The 18,095-nt window shown below is 33.1% G+C and overlaps 1 protein-coding gene across 20 annotated transcripts in view; it reads left to right on the top strand.

Moving 5' to 3' along the window:
• Nucleotides 1–18,095, top strand: part of nfixb (nuclear factor I/Xb) — a 184,454-nt gene that overhangs the window by 134,997 nt on the left and 31,362 nt on the right. For all 20 annotated transcript variants that reach the window (XM_051105484.1, XM_051105482.1, XM_051105470.1 and 17 more), the window contains 2 exons: nucleotides 14,257–14,319; nucleotides 17,719–17,793. In XM_051105484.1, coding sequence (XP_050961441.1) covers nucleotides 14,257–14,319; nucleotides 17,719–17,793 — 138 coding nt within the window. The remainder of the gene's footprint in view (nucleotides 1–14,256; nucleotides 14,320–17,718; nucleotides 17,794–18,095) is intronic.

Here is an 18,095-nt window from a genome sequence, read left to right as displayed (position 1 = left end):
AGTCACATTTAAAGCAGTGTCAGATCCGCTTTAAGTTCATTAGCGGCAGCTTTTAAGGAAGCAGCAGCCAAAATATCCTAATAACCAGCTGCTGTGATGTCTGTTAATCAAAGAACAAAATCAATAACTTCTGTAGTTTTAAGCTTAATCTCTTATTTAATTTAGATTTTAGTGTTTGATAACTTTATTAAATTTGGCTGTATTTTCTTGCTGAAAGGCACAGGTAAATATATGACAGTTATTGTAATGGGTTTATGTGAAGAATGTTTTAAATTCACTTAAATTACAAGTCTAATAATTGTTAAATTGAAAGCTCTCAATTATACTGTAATGTTGAATGGCTATAGTCAACGGTTAAATATTAGGAAAAACATATGAGACATCAGTTGGTAAAGCATAATTACGAATTGTAATGTTTGGTGCCACCAAACATTAAAATTTTTGCACGATTAATAAAAATTTGTGTCGCGATTAATTTCAGAAAAAAATGTGTAATTAATTAGTTTTTTTTTTTTTTTTTAATCGATTGAGACTACTAATATATATATATATATATATATCATTTTTTTTTCTCACCTTCTGTTTTATTGTTACCAAATTCTGTTTAAGCAAGTATAATTATTTAAATACATAAAAACTGTTTCTGAAAGTTTATTTTTACAATATGTAAATTTGTCTGGTTATCAAAAGAAGGCATAAAATATTAAGTTATTTTATTTTTTAATCGAATGAAAATTTTGGCAAACAAAAGTTACTTTTAGTAACTTTTTTAGTTAAATATTGTGTGATTATTTCTTAATAAAATAAAGTTTTAACAATTTTAGTAATAATAGTAGTAGTAGTAGTATCACATACATTCTCAATAGTACGTCTTCAATTTAAACCGAACTTTTATTTTGACGGGTTGCTATGAATGCCTTTACATTTCTGTGTGTATATGCTATGACTATATTTTTTCTCAAAAGAAATGATAAAATGCTCATGAAGAAAAAGTTCTGGAAATGTTGTTCATGTATTTATGTCCTCATTTGGCGAGACGGCAGACACTAAAATCACTGCAAGCATCACACGCACTCCAGTCTGTGTGTAGTAAATGAAACACATTTATACACACGGAAAAACAGAACATAAACGATTCATATTTTATTCATATAACTTTGTCAAATTACATGACATTCCACGTTATACAGTAAATTCAGTCTGTACGACTGGATTCCATGATTCCGTCTGTGTTTTCTGCGCCATATATATATATATATATATATATATATATATATATATATATATATATATATATATATATATATATATATATATATATATAGTATAATCACTTATTCTTTTATATATTTTAATAAGTACAGGTCATAATTAGTATGGTTGTTTGATTTTTACATCAATATATCTGTTACGCTGAATGACGATGGAGTATTATTTCACCAATATTTTGACATTTTGTTTGAAACATTAAAGTAGACTTTTGAAGAAAATCACTTTTGTAAATTCAATTTGATGTGGACCCCAAAATGGAACTTTCATTTTCTAGCTCTCACTGTCTGCTTCACTCTGCTTTCAATCCCACAATCCCCTGTGAACCATATAGAAATAACTGAAGATCTAAAGTCAGGGTGTGAATGGTGTGACGGTGTGTGTTATATCGTGGCATTGTGGTCGTCGCCCCGCTCTCGTTCTGTTGTGTTCACTCCATCATGGACGACAAGAGACCCAACTTTCTGTCTGTCTCTCTCTCTCTCAGTGTCTGTGATCTCAGCCAGCACGTCTTTCTTTCACTCTTCCTTCTACACTCCCTCTGCTCCACTTTCTTGGCACGATCGGACGTTCCCACAGCTCAGCCACGTCTCTCTCCCTGTCTGTCTCTCTCTCGGTTTCAATCTCTCTTTTTGGCAGAGCCCGCCTCACATGATCCACACACACACGCTCATATCATCCTCACATCTTTTATACTCTGATATACAAGCTGACTTGTTAGCATACTTCGCATACTTCAGCCTGTAAACAATCATCCCAGAACCCCATTATTTCACGTCTTGCCTGATTTGTAGTTTCTGAAAACGGTTTTCGGTGATTATGAATCTCTCGCATGAAAACAGTCGTCCAGACAAAAGACATGCTTAGAAAGTTAACTTTTATTAATGGTGTGCGCTAATGCAAGAATCACTGTACTTAGAGTTCATACTAAGAGTTATACACTTGGATTTAGACACACATTAATGTTCAAATGTTTGGGATCGGGATAGATTTTTTGTTTTAAGAAATTAATATTTTTATTGATCAAGGATGCATTAAATTGATTGAAAGTGACAGTATAGACATTTATAATGTTACAAAAGATTTTATTTCAAATAAATGTTGTTTTTATTCATCAAATAATCCTAAAAAATATATACAAGTGTTTTATCAGTAATAATAATAATAATAATTATTATTATTATTTATTTTTTTATTTTTTTTTATTTTTTTTTTTTTTCCCACAGAAAATTCAGCTTTACATCACAAGAATAAATTAACATTTTTTTAAAATGTATTGAAATAATAAACGGTTATTTTAAATGTAAAATATTTCACAATATTACTGTTTTTCTCCACTATCAAACAAATTTAGCCTTGGTGAGCTTAATAGACTTCTTTCAAAAACATCAACTCAAAATATAAATATAAACATAAAATTGGAATACAAAATCTGAAAAATAAAAACACAATATATGAGAATATTAATAAATACAAAATAATGCTAAAATAATACTGTTTTTTTTTTAAGATGTTAACCTGCATTTTATCATATACTAAAGCTAAAATTAAGATAAAAATTACAGGAAAAAAAGTTTTTTTTCTTATGCTTAAATAAAGACACAACGTAACCAAAAAACTAAAACTAAGTAAGGTAAATAACAAAAATAAATATTTATTTTCAAAGCCATTTAGCAACAGGATCATAGTGGCTGCTTGTTTTCTCTGGCAATTAATATTTTTATTTATCATGGATGCATTAAATTGATCAAAAGTGACAGTAAAGATTTATAGTTCTTTACAAAATTACAAAAGATTTGTATTTTAAATAAATGCTGTTTCTACTCATCAAAGAATCCTGAAAAAAGTACAAGTGTTTTATCAATTTATCAATAATAAAAATAATAATAATAATAATAATAATAATAATAATAATAATAATATTATTATTTTTTCAGAAAATTCAGCTTTGCATCATATTTTAAAATGTGTAAACAGATATTTTAAAATAAGATATTTTAAATGCACAATTTTACTATATTATGTTTTCACAGGGTTTTTTTGTGTAAAAATAAAATTGAAATACAAAATCTAAAAATAAAAAAACTAAATACTATATAAATACTAAATAATGCTAAAATAACACTGTTTTTAATTTGTTAATCTGCATTTTATGATATACTGAAGCTAAAATTAAGATAAAAATGACAGGAAAAAGGAGATTTTTCTTAAGCTTAATTAAAGTAGCACAACATAACCAAAAAGAAAAACAACAACCAACCAATCAAACAAACAAACAAAAAAACTAATACTAAATACAAAAATATATAGTTATTTTCAAAGCCATTTAGCAACATTATCTTAATGGCTGCATTTTGCTCTGGTAATTAATATTTTTGTTTATCAGGAATGTGTTAAATTGATTGAAAGTGACATTTATAAAGACATTTATAATGTTACAAAAAAATTCTATTTCGAATAAATGCTGTTTCTATTCATCAAAGATGTGTTTACAACAACAACAACAACAACAACAACAACAACAGTAATAATAATAATAATAATAATAATAATAATAATAGTAACTTAATTTCAAAGCCGTTTAGCAACAGGATGGCTTTCTATTTCAAATAAATGCTGTTTCTACTTATGAAACAATCCTGAAAAAATGTACAAGTGTTTTTAATAGTAATAATAATAATTGTTTTATTTTATTTTATTTTATTTTATTTTTTTTTCCAGAAAATTTAGCTTTGCATCACAGGAATAAATTTCAAATTATCAGAAAACTGATTTTAAAATTTATTTAAATGTCAATTTAAATTTAAACTCCAAAAATGACCATAAAAATAGTTTTATACAAGTTTCATACTTCAGAACTTTTGTCAAAGTAAATTTTTTAATGGCCTTCATCACCATTTACTTTCATTGTATAAACAAGTGCAGCTTGAACACTTTACTAAACGTCTTTTTTTGGAGTTCACAGAAAAAAGTAAGTCATACAGGTTTGGAAAAACACCAGGATGAGTAAACAATGACCAAATTTTAATTTCTGGCTGAACTGTCTCTTAAACTGAAAATAAATGCAGCCTTGGTGAACGTAAGAGACTTCTTTCAAAGTCTACACTTTTGAACAGCAGTATATCTTCAGACTTCAAAAGAAAGCAAACACTATAGAAAGACGTTTAAAATCTCTCGTCGGAGAAGCACGTCATCCGATTTTCTTCCAGCTCTCCTCCTAGCCCGTTTGACTGTGACCACATATGTTTTACTCTAAACACGGTTTATTTCAGGCCAACGTTTACCTTCCTGAGGTCAGCAAACCCTCTTTTCCTGTGTCCTTCGCTCCCTGGTGGCCGATGAGAGTCACTACACCCTCCGATTTGATCAGAATCACCACTGTGATACTATTTTCACCCCAGACACACTAAAAACTGTACTGCATCTGTGAGTGCCAGCGTTTGCATCAGTGTAAATACAGATGGAAGTTTTAGACGCTAAATTGGGGCGACAGCACTGAAATCACAGCGCACAAACGCCCACGGACAGATGTGTGTGTGTGTGTGTGTGTGTGTGTGTGTGTGTTATCGCTCTCCTTTCGGCTCAGTTCTGCATGGATAGTAAATGGATTAGATTACGATAAGGTAGGTGTGTGTGTGTGTGTGTGTGTGTGTGTGTGTCTTTGATGTGTGTACATAGTAAATGTATAGATTAGACGTTGGCCGTTATCCTCTGAGAGCGGCAGACTGTGTCTATCCGTGCCAGCTGCTTGGTTACATCTCTCTAATCAGACGAGAAGAGGACAGAACATGAAAGAGATGGGCGGCACGCCAACTTTCTCTCTGTCTGTTTCTCTCTCTCTCTCTCTTTTTTTTTTCCCTATCCAGTTTTTCATTTCTCAGCCATACCGTGTGTCCACGTTTCTTTTGCGTTAAAGCTGCTGTTGCGAACGTCTCTATTGCCCCTCCCCGCTCTGCTTCTCGCCGCCTTTCTGTGCTGTGCCGGGTGTGTAGTTGGCACGGAGCGGGCACAGACGGGCACACAGATGGGCAGCGGACGATGCAGGGCAGATCCCTACACACCTGCTCCTCTTTGGCATGACCCAGGCCAGATAAACACACACACACACACACGCACGCGTAAACAGAAACGTGGAAAATCTACATTTGTGTGTCCGTGAACACATCACACACGAGGGTCTTAAAGGGACAGTTCACCCGAAAATTAAAAAAAAAACTCGTCATGATTTACTCAAAAATCACTTGCTGCTTTAGATTTTTGAATTTGATCAAATTGGCTGTAAGTAATAACCCAAAAAATCAAGTTGAATCTTGTATCACTTTAAAAAAATTAAGCTGAAATTGGGTATTACCTACTTATTTAAAATTGTTTCCATAAATTAAAATAAAATGTTAGTTTTACCATTAAAATATACATATTAGATGAAAACTTAAACTAAAAAAAAACTTTATCTTGGTGACTAACTGAAATAAAATAAGTTTATAAATAAAATAAAATTAAAAAATTAATTAAAAATAAATGAAAGGCAAATAGAAAAATGAACATATAATGATAATGACAAAAGCATATTAAAAAAAAATTACTAAAACGTAAACTGAAATTAAAATGAAAACTGAAAATAAAACTGAAATAAAATAAGTTTGACAAAGTACTAAAATGACTAAAACTGAAAATGAATTATGAAAGGCAAATAAAAAAATTAACAAATACTAATAAAAATAACAAAAGCATGTAGCAAAATTGCTAAAACCTAAACTGAAAATAAAATTGAAATAAAGTAAGTTTAAAGTAAAGCAATAAAATTACTAAAATTGAAAATGAATTAAAAATAACTTAAAGGCACATAGAAAAATTAACAAACACTAATAAAAATTACAAAAGCATATAAGAAAAAAATTACTAAAACCTAAACTGAAATTTAAATGGAAACTGATATGTTTGAGGTAAAGTACTAAATTTACTAAAATTGAAAATGAATTAAAAATCAATGAAAAAATAAAAATAAAAAATAAAATACTAATAAAAATGACAAAAGCATCTAAGGAAAAAAATGACTAAAACCTAAGTAGAAATTAAAATGAAAACTGAAAATAAAACTGAAATAAAATATGTTTGAGGTAAAGTATTAAAATTACTAAAATTGAAAATGAATTAAAAATAAATGAAAGGCAAACAGAAAAATGAAGAAATACTAATAAGAACAACAAAACCATATAGCAAAATTACTAAAACCTAAACTGAAATTAAAATGAAAACTGAAAATAAAACTGAAAAAGAATAAGTTTTAGGGTAAAGTACTAAAATTGAAAATGAAAAATGAACAAATACTAATGAAAATGACAGAAGCACATAGCAAAATTACTAAAACCTAAACTGAAATTAAACTGAAGACTCAAATTAAAACTGAAACAGAATAAGTTTGAGGTAAAGTACTTGAACTACTAAAATTGAAAATGAATTAAAAATAAATGAAAGGCAAACAGAAAAATGAAGAAATACTAATAAAAATGACAAAAAATGACAAAAGCTAAAATTAAAATGAAAACTGAAAATAAAAACTAAGTATGTAAAAAATAAAAGACTAAATAATACTAAAATAACACTGCTTTTAATTTGTTAATCTGCAACATTGATAAAGAAGTTTGTATATTTTTTAGATTTGTCTTAAGCTTAAATAAAATAACACGTTAACAAAAAAAAAAAAAAAAAAAAACTAAAACTCTGGAGCAAGATGAAATAACATTTTCTTACATTACTTTAACAAAAATAATAGTTATTTTTATAGCAATTCAGGCTATAATGGCAATTTGTTTTTTTGGTGACCAGCTGTCAAAAAGGTCTCTACAGTGCTCATATGTTATAGGTCAAAATTAAGTTTTTTTTATGGCTTAGAAGATTTAATATAGATGGCTTGTAATGCCATCCACCAATATTTACTTTCATTGTGTGAAAAAGTGCAGCTTGAACACTGTATTAAGCGTCTTTTTTTGAGATCCACGGAAGTGCGTTATACAGGTTTGGAATGACATGAATGCGAGAAAACACTGACCAAGTTTTCATTTTTGGGTAAATTCTCTTCAAATCATCCTCTAGCATGAATATGCATATTGTAATCATGTACATGATGTTTAATATGCAATGTGTGCGGCCAGCGATTGCATCAACAGCACGCACACACTCACCCAAAGCATACAAATGCACACACACGCTCTCAGACATATTTGCCAGAGGAAACACAAATCCATGCCCAGTTTCCCACCGTAATACCCATGTGCATATGCACACGCATACATGCTCACACACACGCATTACATGCCAACTCCAAACACACCTGCCACATTACACGTTCAGATTTCATATCCGCCCCCCCGCGAGCGTCCACATACATATTAATCCGGACGGGAGGGAGGAGGGGGGGGGGGTCCGGAGCAGGTATAGACCCCCTTTTAAAAGCACAAGCTGCCCGATTTCACTCGCTGCAGGGGCTGCTGGGAAACGCAGGGCTGAGGGGGCGCGGGCACAGGATGGAGTGTGCTTTCATAAGATAGGAAATGAATAAATAAGTGCTGGTGGAGGGGGGCAAATACTCAAATAAAGTCCAATAAAAGAGCTCAGAGAACATCTGTGTGGGATCGCCGTGGGGATTAGGAGGGTTTGGAACATTTTAAGCGCATTACGGATTAAAAAAAAAGGTCAGAATGTTTAGCAACATACCGATAAACCTCTTAAGCAAAACCCAATTGGAAAAGCTGTGCTGCCTCTTCATTCTGCACCGTAGTCTGTGTGTGTGTGTGTGTTTACCTAAGGTGTGGAGGCGTGCATTGGGTTTTTGTTTTTTTTTTTTTTTTTTTTCAGGAAAATGCATTGCACATTTTCATGCGGTATACATTTTCCATGTATTTGTCATCATAAGCCATGACGTTTGAATCCAGGGGATCTAACATGCCTCTCCAACTAAAACACACACACAGAGAAGTAATGTTTTCTCTTTAGGGCTAAGATACATTTGGGTTGATTTCATTCGAAGTTAATATAATTCAAAATTGACCCTTTTTAGTTTCTCATTTTACTTTCCACATACACAATCTTTCAAAAGTTTGGGATCGGTAAAGAAGTTCTTAAAGAAGTCCCTTATTGCTCATCAAGACGGCATTTGTTAGATAAAAAAATATAGTAAAAACAGTGAGAAATTATTGCAGTTTAAAAGAACTGTTTTCTGTTTGAATATATTTTAAAATGTAATTTATTTCTGTGTTGCAAAGCTGAATTTTCAGCATCATTACTCAAGTCTTCAGTGTCACATGATCCTTCAGACATCATTCTGATATGATGATTTGCTGTTCAAGAAACATTTTGACAAATAGTTGATAAAAAGTTAAAAAACAGCATTAAAAATATTTAAAATCTTTGGTAACATTACAAACACATATACTGTTACTTTTGATCAAGTTGATGAATCCTTGCTGAATAAAAGCATTCATTTCATTGTATTTATATTTAAAAAAAAAAAAAAAATCATACTTTCGAATTTTAATCTATCAGTTATTTATGAAGGTCCGTTTTCGCCACTGAGTAAAAAAAGGTTATTGTGGTTTTTTTTTTTTTTTTTTTTTTTTCCCACAATTCTGACTCGTCTCATGATACAAGCTCACAATTGTGAGTTATAAAGTCAAAACAGCAAGATATAAACTCATAAATCTGACTTTTTTCTCAGAATTGCATGATATACTCGCAGTTGCAAGTTATAAAGACAGAATTGAGAGATAAAATTCACAATTTTGACTTTTTTTCTCAGAATTGCGTGATAAATTCACAATTATGAGTTAAGTCAGAGTTGCTAGATATAATCTCACAAAAGTGCAATATAAACCTGCGGTTTTTTTTTTTTTTTTTTTTTTTTTTTTTTAACTAAGAATTGCATGATATAAACTTGTAGTTGCAAGTTGTAAAGGCAGAATTCCGAGATAAATTCACAATTCTGACTTTTTTCCTCATAATTGCATGATGTAAACTTGCAGTTGCAACTTATAAAGTCAGATTTGTGAGATATAAACTCATAATTCTGACTTTTTTTCTCAGAATTCCATGATAAACTTGCGGTTGTGAGCTATAAAGTCAGAATCGCTAGATACAATTCACAATTTTGACTTTTTTTTTCAGAATTGCATGATACAAAGTCACAATTGCAAGTTAGGTCAGAATTCTGAGATAAATTCTTTTTTTGCTCAGAACTACATGATGTAAACTTGCAGTTGCAATTTATAAAGTCAGAATTGCGAGATATAAACTCATAATTCTCACCTTTTTTTCTCAGAATTGCGTGATATAAACTCAAAATTGTAAGCTAATTCAGAATTGCTAGAAACTCACAATTCTGGCTTTTTTCTCTCAGATATGCAATATACACTCGCAGTTCTTTTACTCATAATTGCATGATATAAACTTGCAAGTTAGAAAGAATTGTGAGATACAAACTCATACGCATAATAAACTCGCAATTGTGAGCAGAATTTCAAGATAAAATTTACAATTTTGACTTTTTTCCCCCCCTCAGAATTGCGTGATATAAATTCACAATTGCGAATTATTAAGTCAGAATTGCGAGATATGAATTCACAGTTCTGACTTTTTTCTCAGATTTGCTTGATATAAACTCTTTTTATATCTTGCAATTCTGAGTTCATATCTCACAACTCTGACTTGTGAGATATAAACTCGCAATTGTGAGTTATAAAATCCAGTTTTGAGGGAAAAAAAGACTGATATGTTAGAATTACATCTTACAATTTATATCTTACATCATAACTCACAGTTTTTTCTGTGAAAAAAGTCAGATTTTCCTCTGAGGAAAAAGGTCTAAATCTAACTTTTTTTGGTTGATGTCATGTTGTTTTTATGTTGTAGATTTTTTTTTAATAAAGTTTTTGACAGGTTAAATTGAACCCAAATACTCTCAAAAAGCAACAAATTTATGTTGAACCCATTTGTGATAGTACATTATAAACATATTTGATAGAAACAAAGTAATACTTAAAAACTGATATGTTTAGCTGGAAAGCATTAATTGTGATGTCATCTTTAGTGTGTTTCTGTTGGGTGTTTTGTGTGGTTATTGAGTGGTTAACACATCATAAACTATAATAAATCTCGTCGCTTAGTAAAAGTCACATTACAAATGGTGCAGGAAAAGTTTGTGCTAAAGTTGAGTGTTCGGGATTTGGAATTTGTTCAGCTCACTAACACAAAGTATGAGCAATAAAGTGAAAAATTCCTTTTTAGACATCCTATAGGTCAAGCCTATTTAGTTTACCTATACAAAGAGAGAACAAACGAAAATCATGATTATAATAGCAAATACGTCTTTGCTCTCACAAGTGCAGTCATTTCTGAATTTTTGCATGCTAAATGAGTCATTAGACAGGGGCTTTTAAGAAATGGGTGTGTGAAGGATCTTGCGCAAGTGCTGTTTAGGGATGGTAATAGTTTTAAATACCCTGTTGAACAATGGTTTTCCATTTGAAACATACTCAAGAAGTGTTCTACCATTGTAAAGACACTTTTGTAATGTTAAAAGCACTGCCGCTGTGTGTGTGCATGTGTGTCGCCCAGTATCTTTGGCATGGTGTGTTCAGGGGTCCTTTGACTGTGTGTGCTGGGAAGATAAGGATTAGCATGAACATTGTTGGATGCAATAGCAGTGTGTGTGTGTGTGTGTGTGTGTGTGGTTGCATGCTGATAACGGTGTTGATTGGACTCCATAGGCTGGAGTCTGTGCTCTAATAATGGACAGTCTCTCCTTTGTGTGTTTGAGTTTTGATGATCTGGCCCCCTGCTCATCTGCGCTTTGTCTGTGCCCAATAGCGCGGCCTCTCTCATTCACTCGCGTCCAGTTCTGCATAGTGAGCTTCACTAATGTGCCATGTAATTGGATTGGAGGTCATCCGAGACGTCTCCTTAAACTGCGCTTCATACATCCACACCACCAGAGGGCGATAATTATTAGGGATTGTAGCCATTCTGAATTCACAGAATCCATTGGTAGCCTGGGTTTTAAAATCATCTGAACAGAAAGGTGATTCTGATTAAAATTCTATTTACAGTCTAGAATGTAATACAATTTGATCAGTACAGGCCTGCACATGGTTGCCAGATTGCAGCTTGAAGAATAACAGAATAACATTTCTTAAAATAACATTTCTGTTTTAATCGAATTATATTGCAAGCATTCTAATTGTACTGCAAGTAGTATTTTTTTAGTTACATAAAATAAACGTTATACTATAAAAAAAAATGTTGATTCAACTTAAAATAATTTGTTCAGTCAACTCAAAGTTAGGTCAACTTGAAATGTTAAGTTGTGCTAAGTGACAACTTAGATATTTGAGTTCATTCAGCTTTTTTTAGGGCAAAATTTTAAGGCAGCTGGGTAACAAGCCCAGCTTTTAAGTTTAACCAAAATTATTTGTTTAGTCACCTCAAATACCTCAAGTTTTCACTTAGTACAACTAAACATTTCAAGTTGACTAAACTTGAACTTTTAAGGCTGCAGGGTAACACATTTTTTTAAGTTGACTCAACAAATTGTATATTTTTGTTTATTACAGTGTGAAAAAAGAAAAGACATAAACACACGCACACACACACACACACACACACACATATATATATATATATATATATATATAAAAGAAGACAAATCACACAACAAAATTACTAAACCCACAACTAAAATACAAATAAAACAATTAATGAAAAAAATAACACATTAAAGAATATTAAAAATATTTATTTATAGTATTTAGGTATTATCTATTTATTCATTTTATTTTTTCTTATTTATAATACAGATTTGTAGAAGTTAATCATATTTTTAGGTGGAAAGTCCACGACCGAAACCCCCTTTAATGATTAAACAATGTGTTATCATCACCACATCATGTAACCACTATAGCAGTTTTTTGTAAGGAAATGAGATTACACGAGTTGAAGTGCTTTATGTCCATTTGAGTCGATTAAAGCACATTTACTTGCATATCAGTTCACAGTATCAGCTACATGCACTTCTGCGAACAAAACGCGGCGGCAGTCGATATTTTTTCCCCCCTCAATTAGCATTTAGCACAAGTAGCTGAAAATAACCTTCATTTGCGAGGCTTTTAGCGTATAGCGCGTTGGTGGAGAGGTTTTCTCTTTCTGAGAGGAGTGCGTCTGTGTGTGGGTGCTTTTGTAAGCTAGCTGGAATGCTCTGGTACCGCCAATGCTAAGATGGCTGCCAAGCGCTAAGATGGCTGCCAGGATTCCATACAACAACAGCAGCAGCAAGCGAACGAGGGGGTGCGATAGAGAGAAAAGAAGGAAAGAGGGGGCTGCCGTGTTCATTTTTTCCTTCAAAACGTATAGTGTTGGTTTTTTAAACCACATTCTGTTGCTGCACATAATTAGTGGTGCATGCTAAGGCCAAACAACACGACTGCTACATTTCGAGGCAAATCTAGAGACTTAGGGTAGTAAGCGACTATCCAGAACCCTCCTAGCAACTAGCAAACATGCTAAAAACACAAAGTATGACTGGCTAAAGAGGTGAAACATTCATCAATACTCTTGTAGACCTTCTTAAGGTCTATAGTTAGTCAAAACCTTAGTGCATATAGAAAAAAGGGGGTAGTGAGTCTCGGCCAATTCAAACAGCCGCAGGGGTCTGGTCTCGCTCCAAGATCGCTATACTTTCTAAGATAAAAAGCCTACGGAGACATTGTCCAAACAACTCGATGGCTGCGTACCAGCCTTTGTCTACATCTTATGAGCTATACGGCAGAGTTGGGTTACACCAGGCTGCTCTCGGATGTGTATTTTGCAGATTTATAGATTTTAGATTAGCAGCGCAACTTCAAACCTAAAATGGACAGCCGTGTGTGTAGTTTGTTTCGGCTGTGTTTTTTCATTGTGCCCGACTGACCAAGTCCAGTTGTGTTTTTTTTTTTTTTTTTTTTTTTTTTTTTTTAAACACACCTGGGGTCTACATTGCCTGGACTGAAGATCTTGTTTCATGGTCAAAAGACTGTTTGGTGGTTTTATGTCTAGATATTGATATGGTAATATTGAAATAACAGAATATAATCTTTGTTTATCGACCTAGGCAGAATTTGATTTCGAAATCCATGAAATTTGAGGTGTTATTCAAGTATATGTTGTTTAATACTTAAGGCTACACATTAGTTCCCTAACCAACTCAAACCTACATTACTGTTTAAAAAAAAATGATGGAAATTAATACTTGTATTCAGCAAGGATTCAAAATTCACAGTAAAGACTTTTATTTCAAGTAAATGCTGTTGTTTTGATCTTCCAATACATCAAAGAATGCTGAAAAACCGTATCACAGTTTCACAACTGTTTTCAACATTGATTATAATATTTCTCAAGCATCAAATCAGTACATTAGAATGAATTCTGAAGGATCATCTGACACTGAAAGCTACAGTAATTATGCTGAAAAGTCAGCTTTGCATCAAAGAAATGAATTCCATTTTTAAGAATCGTAAAATAGAAAACAGTTGTAGTAATATTTCAGAATATGGTTGTTTTTACTGTTTTTTTTTTAATCAAATAAAATGCAGTCTTGGTTGAGCATAAGAAACAACTTTCAAAACAAAAAAAATCCTACCCATTTCCAGACTTTTGAACGATAATGTATCGTCAAATACCAACTAACAACAGGACAGAACATCAGATTTCACGTATAAAGGTCCAAATTTTGCCTGAGTATCGTGTAAATGATCCAGAACCGGAGCACATTTTGCATGTCTCATTTCCAGCTGTGTCGTCTCAGCGCTACATTGAATATGTGCTGGCAGAGAATATATAGAATGTTCTACATCTGCTAATTGATTCAGGCACCTTTGGACTGAACCCAGCCGTCCCATGTTTAATCTGCTCTCTTTTTTTCCCCCTCCTGTCTCTCTCTCTCGTTTTCTGTCGGCTTTGCAGAATCTGGACAATCGGATAACTCCAACCAACAAGGAGAAGCAGACATCAAGCCTCCGCCCAATGGTGGGTCAAGCGTAAAGAAAATCGCACACACGCTCTCACAAACAACTACACACTCAAAGGTTCCAAATGGATTTTACAGCCTAATGTCATTCAACCCAGAAATTAGTTCATTCACTCAAATTAATTTTATATTTGAAATAAAGGTGCCTGAAGGTTCCCCAAAGAGCTGTTTAGTTGAAGATTTAGTTAAAAGAGCCACACTAGAAAAATGCAACTTCCATTTTTTTTTCAGACAAATTTTTGTTGAAAGCACAGTCACTTTAAGTTCATACAGTACATACAATTTTCCATTACGTCCTCAAGTTTCTGAGTTTTCTCAAATGGAAAGGTTTTTATGGAACCGTAGTGGAAATAAAAAAGAAAAAAACTTTTTTTTTAGAAATGTATTCAAATCTTTCCAAACTCCCGCCTTAACAAGGAGATGTTAAGCTGAACGTTCTAACTGCTCACTTTAATAGAAGTAACTTTTGTTTAGCAGTAGGTTAGACTGCTAAACAAAAGCAGTTTGGAACAACATGAGAATGAGTAAATATGATGCATTTTGTTTACCATTGTTTTAATTTATGAAGATCCATAGATTAATACTTAAAAACAAAAGTACGGGCATCTATGGTTCCACTAAGAGCCTTCAACATCCACGGAGTCATTCCATTCCTCAAAAGCTTCTTAAGATTATTGAAATGTTCTTCACACTAAGGTTGTTTTAAGAACATTTAATTAAATGCTTCATTGGGGAATTTTTGGAACCTTTTTAAGACCATTCTTGCTTCTCCAAAGCACTGTTCAGTTGAAGATTCCACACTAAAATTCAGCTTCCATTTTTTCAAATAAACTCTGTTTTAGAAGTATTTCTGTATAACTTTTTCAGTTTGCTGAACAAACTGAGACACAAGTTTGACCAACTATAATGTTCTACATCACTATTAATGTAAGTAATTTTAATGCGCAGCTTTGCTAGCTTATGCTAGCTTATGCTAGCTTATTGAACTTGAATCCATAAGTAAGAAACTTTAAGTTAATACAATAATATTTTCCATAAAGTCCTCAAGTTGAGTTTTGATTTTTACAGTGCATTTTTTTCATAGTGTGCAGAACTATAGAACCTTCTCAACTTTCAACTCTCCAGTGTAAAGGGTCTTTATGGAACCATAGTGGAAACACAAAACCTTTAATTTGAACAGTGTTTGAATCTTTCCAAACTCCAGACTTTCATCTGTGTAACACAAAGGAGATGTTAGGCAGGAGGTTCTCTCTGTTGACTTTAAAAGAAGTAATGTCAAACTTCGACTAGACTACTTTTGCTTAGCAGAAGGTTAGATAGATAGTCATACAGGTATGGAACAACATGAGGATGAGTAAACATTGATTCATTTTCTTTGACATTGTTTTAAATTATGAAGAACCTTAAAAGTAACTCTTAAAAATAAAGTTTTTTTTTTATTGGTATCTATGGTTCTATGAAGAACCTTAAAAATCCATGGAACCACTGAAATGTTCTTCACTCTAAGAAAAGAACTGAAAACTTCTTTGGAGAACTAAAAACTGAACTTTTGGAACTGTTATTTTTAAGAATGTTCTTTATTGGCATTATGATTCCATAAAGAACCATTCCATTGCACAAATGTTTCTTTATAGTGGAAAATGTTTCTTGATGTTCTTCACACTAAAAGAAAACTCTTAGTAGAACTAAAAATGGTTCATTATTCATACTTTATGACATCAAAAAATGATTCTTCTACAAGGTTCTTTCTTTGCTGAACCATCATTGGCACCTATGGTTCAATGAAGAACTTTAAAGATCCATTGAACCTTTCCATTCTACAAAAGGTTCTTCAGATTATTGAAATGTTCTTCACATTAAGAAAGGAATGGTTCTTTAAAGAACTTTTAACTGAAAGCTTCTTTGGGGAACTAAAAACTGAACTTTTGGAACCCTTATTTTTAAGAACGTTCTTTTTTGGCTGAAGAAACTTTCCAAAACAAAAGTTTCTTTATAGTGGAAAACGTTTCTTGAGGTTCTTCACACAAAAAAAAAACTAAAAAAAAAAAAACCTTTCTCGACATCTATGGTTCCAAGAAGAACTTTAAAAATCCAAAAGGTTCTTCAGATTATTTCAAATGTTCTTCACACTAAGAAAAGAAAGGTTCTTTTAAGAACTTTTAACTGAAAGCTTCTTTGGGGAACTAAAAATAACCCTCTTTTGGAACCTTTATTTTAAAGAATTTTCTTTACTGACATTATGATTCCATGGAGAACCATTCCAGTGCACAAAAAGTTCTTTATAGTGAAAAAGAATTCTTTAGATGGTGTTCTTCACGCTAAAACTGTTCACTGAACTGTTCTTAATAGAAGTAAAAATGTTCTTGTGCACTGCAAAGCCATTATTCTTACTTTCTGGCACCCTGAAATGATTCATCTGCAAGGTTCTTTCTTTGCTGAACCTTCAAATTCTGCAAAAACGATTGAAAAGCCCTGATTGTTCAAGAAGCAGTCCACTTAAACTCAGCAGAATCACATCTGAAGTTGTCATTAAAGGCTGTGAGCGAGCAAGCTCTGGTTAGCACTGGTGGAAACGGCGTGATGAAATCCTTACACTACACAATCAACGCGTCAGCCACCATTTTCCACTCCGCCTGCCAGTCAGCAGATGGATCTGTGGGTGAGCCGCGCTCTCCACGGACCTCCGAATGCACAAATACTGGTCGATTGATACCGTAAGCCGTTTTATTTACGTTAATAAGGTCACAAACGCGGATTCTGCGCGAAAGCGATTTCCATCAGAGTTTATTATAGTAAAGTGTTGCTAGGCTGGCTGTGACGGAGAATGGCGGAACGCTCATAAATCACTCGGTGATTGGCTGATGGGAACCACATGGCTGCGGCGCGGGCAACACTGAGCTCATGCGCCGGCCTCGCTGCGGTTAACCGGCACACATACGCACACACACGCTGACCTCAGCCAGCACTACAGATGGGTGTGGAAGCATGGCTCATTCACCCGTTTTGCCCACACACACAAAAGTACATATTGAAAGCCCATATGCACAGCGAAAGCAAATACGTTTGTATATTTGTATGCAGCATCGCACACACGCGCACTTGAGTGTGACATAAAGCATTTTTAGTGTCCTCATTAAGTTTTAGCTGAGAGTGGAGTGCTGGGTTGGAGTTAACCATAAGTATGGGGTAGCCTGTTATTCCTTCGAGACGAGGAACACATGCCAACCGATGACTGTAATTATATGCTCCCGGCCTTTTTATGACAATTGAGCCCAGTTTATTTTGTGTGTGCGTGTGTTTGACAGGTGCAGATGAGTAAATACGGGGATTTTTTTTTTGAGTGTAATTTGTCGGTGTAGTGTGTTTTCATTTCTGGCCTCTTTCTTTTTTCTCTCCAGGGCACTTGAGTTTCCAGGACTGCTTCGTGACGTCAGGCGTATGGAACGTGGCGGAGTTGGTCCGTGTGTCACAGAGTAAGTCACATGAGCTGCGTCTTTCTGATCGACAGTCGTAAATATTAACTTTTTACTGGAGCTAAAAAGTCATTTTATTATTGTAACTCATAAAAATCATCGTAGCAGTGACATACAAATAAAAAGCAAATAAATAAAACAATACATAAAAATTGCTGAATTTTCAGCAGCATTGCTGCAGTGTTCAGTGTCACATGATCATTCTAATGTGCTCATTTGATGCTTGAGGAACATTTAGTATCATCAGTGTTGAAAACAATTGTGTTGCTTAATATTTTTGTGGATTTTTTTATAAATAGAAA

This window comes from Labeo rohita, chromosome 3 (genome assembly GCF_022985175.1).
Source record: "Labeo rohita strain BAU-BD-2019 chromosome 3, IGBB_LRoh.1.0, whole genome shotgun sequence".
NCBI lineage: Eukaryota > Metazoa > Chordata > Actinopteri > Cypriniformes > Cyprinidae > Labeo > Labeo rohita.
Note: the sequence above shows the minus strand (reverse complement) of the source record. Positions and strands in the feature narration are given on the sequence as shown.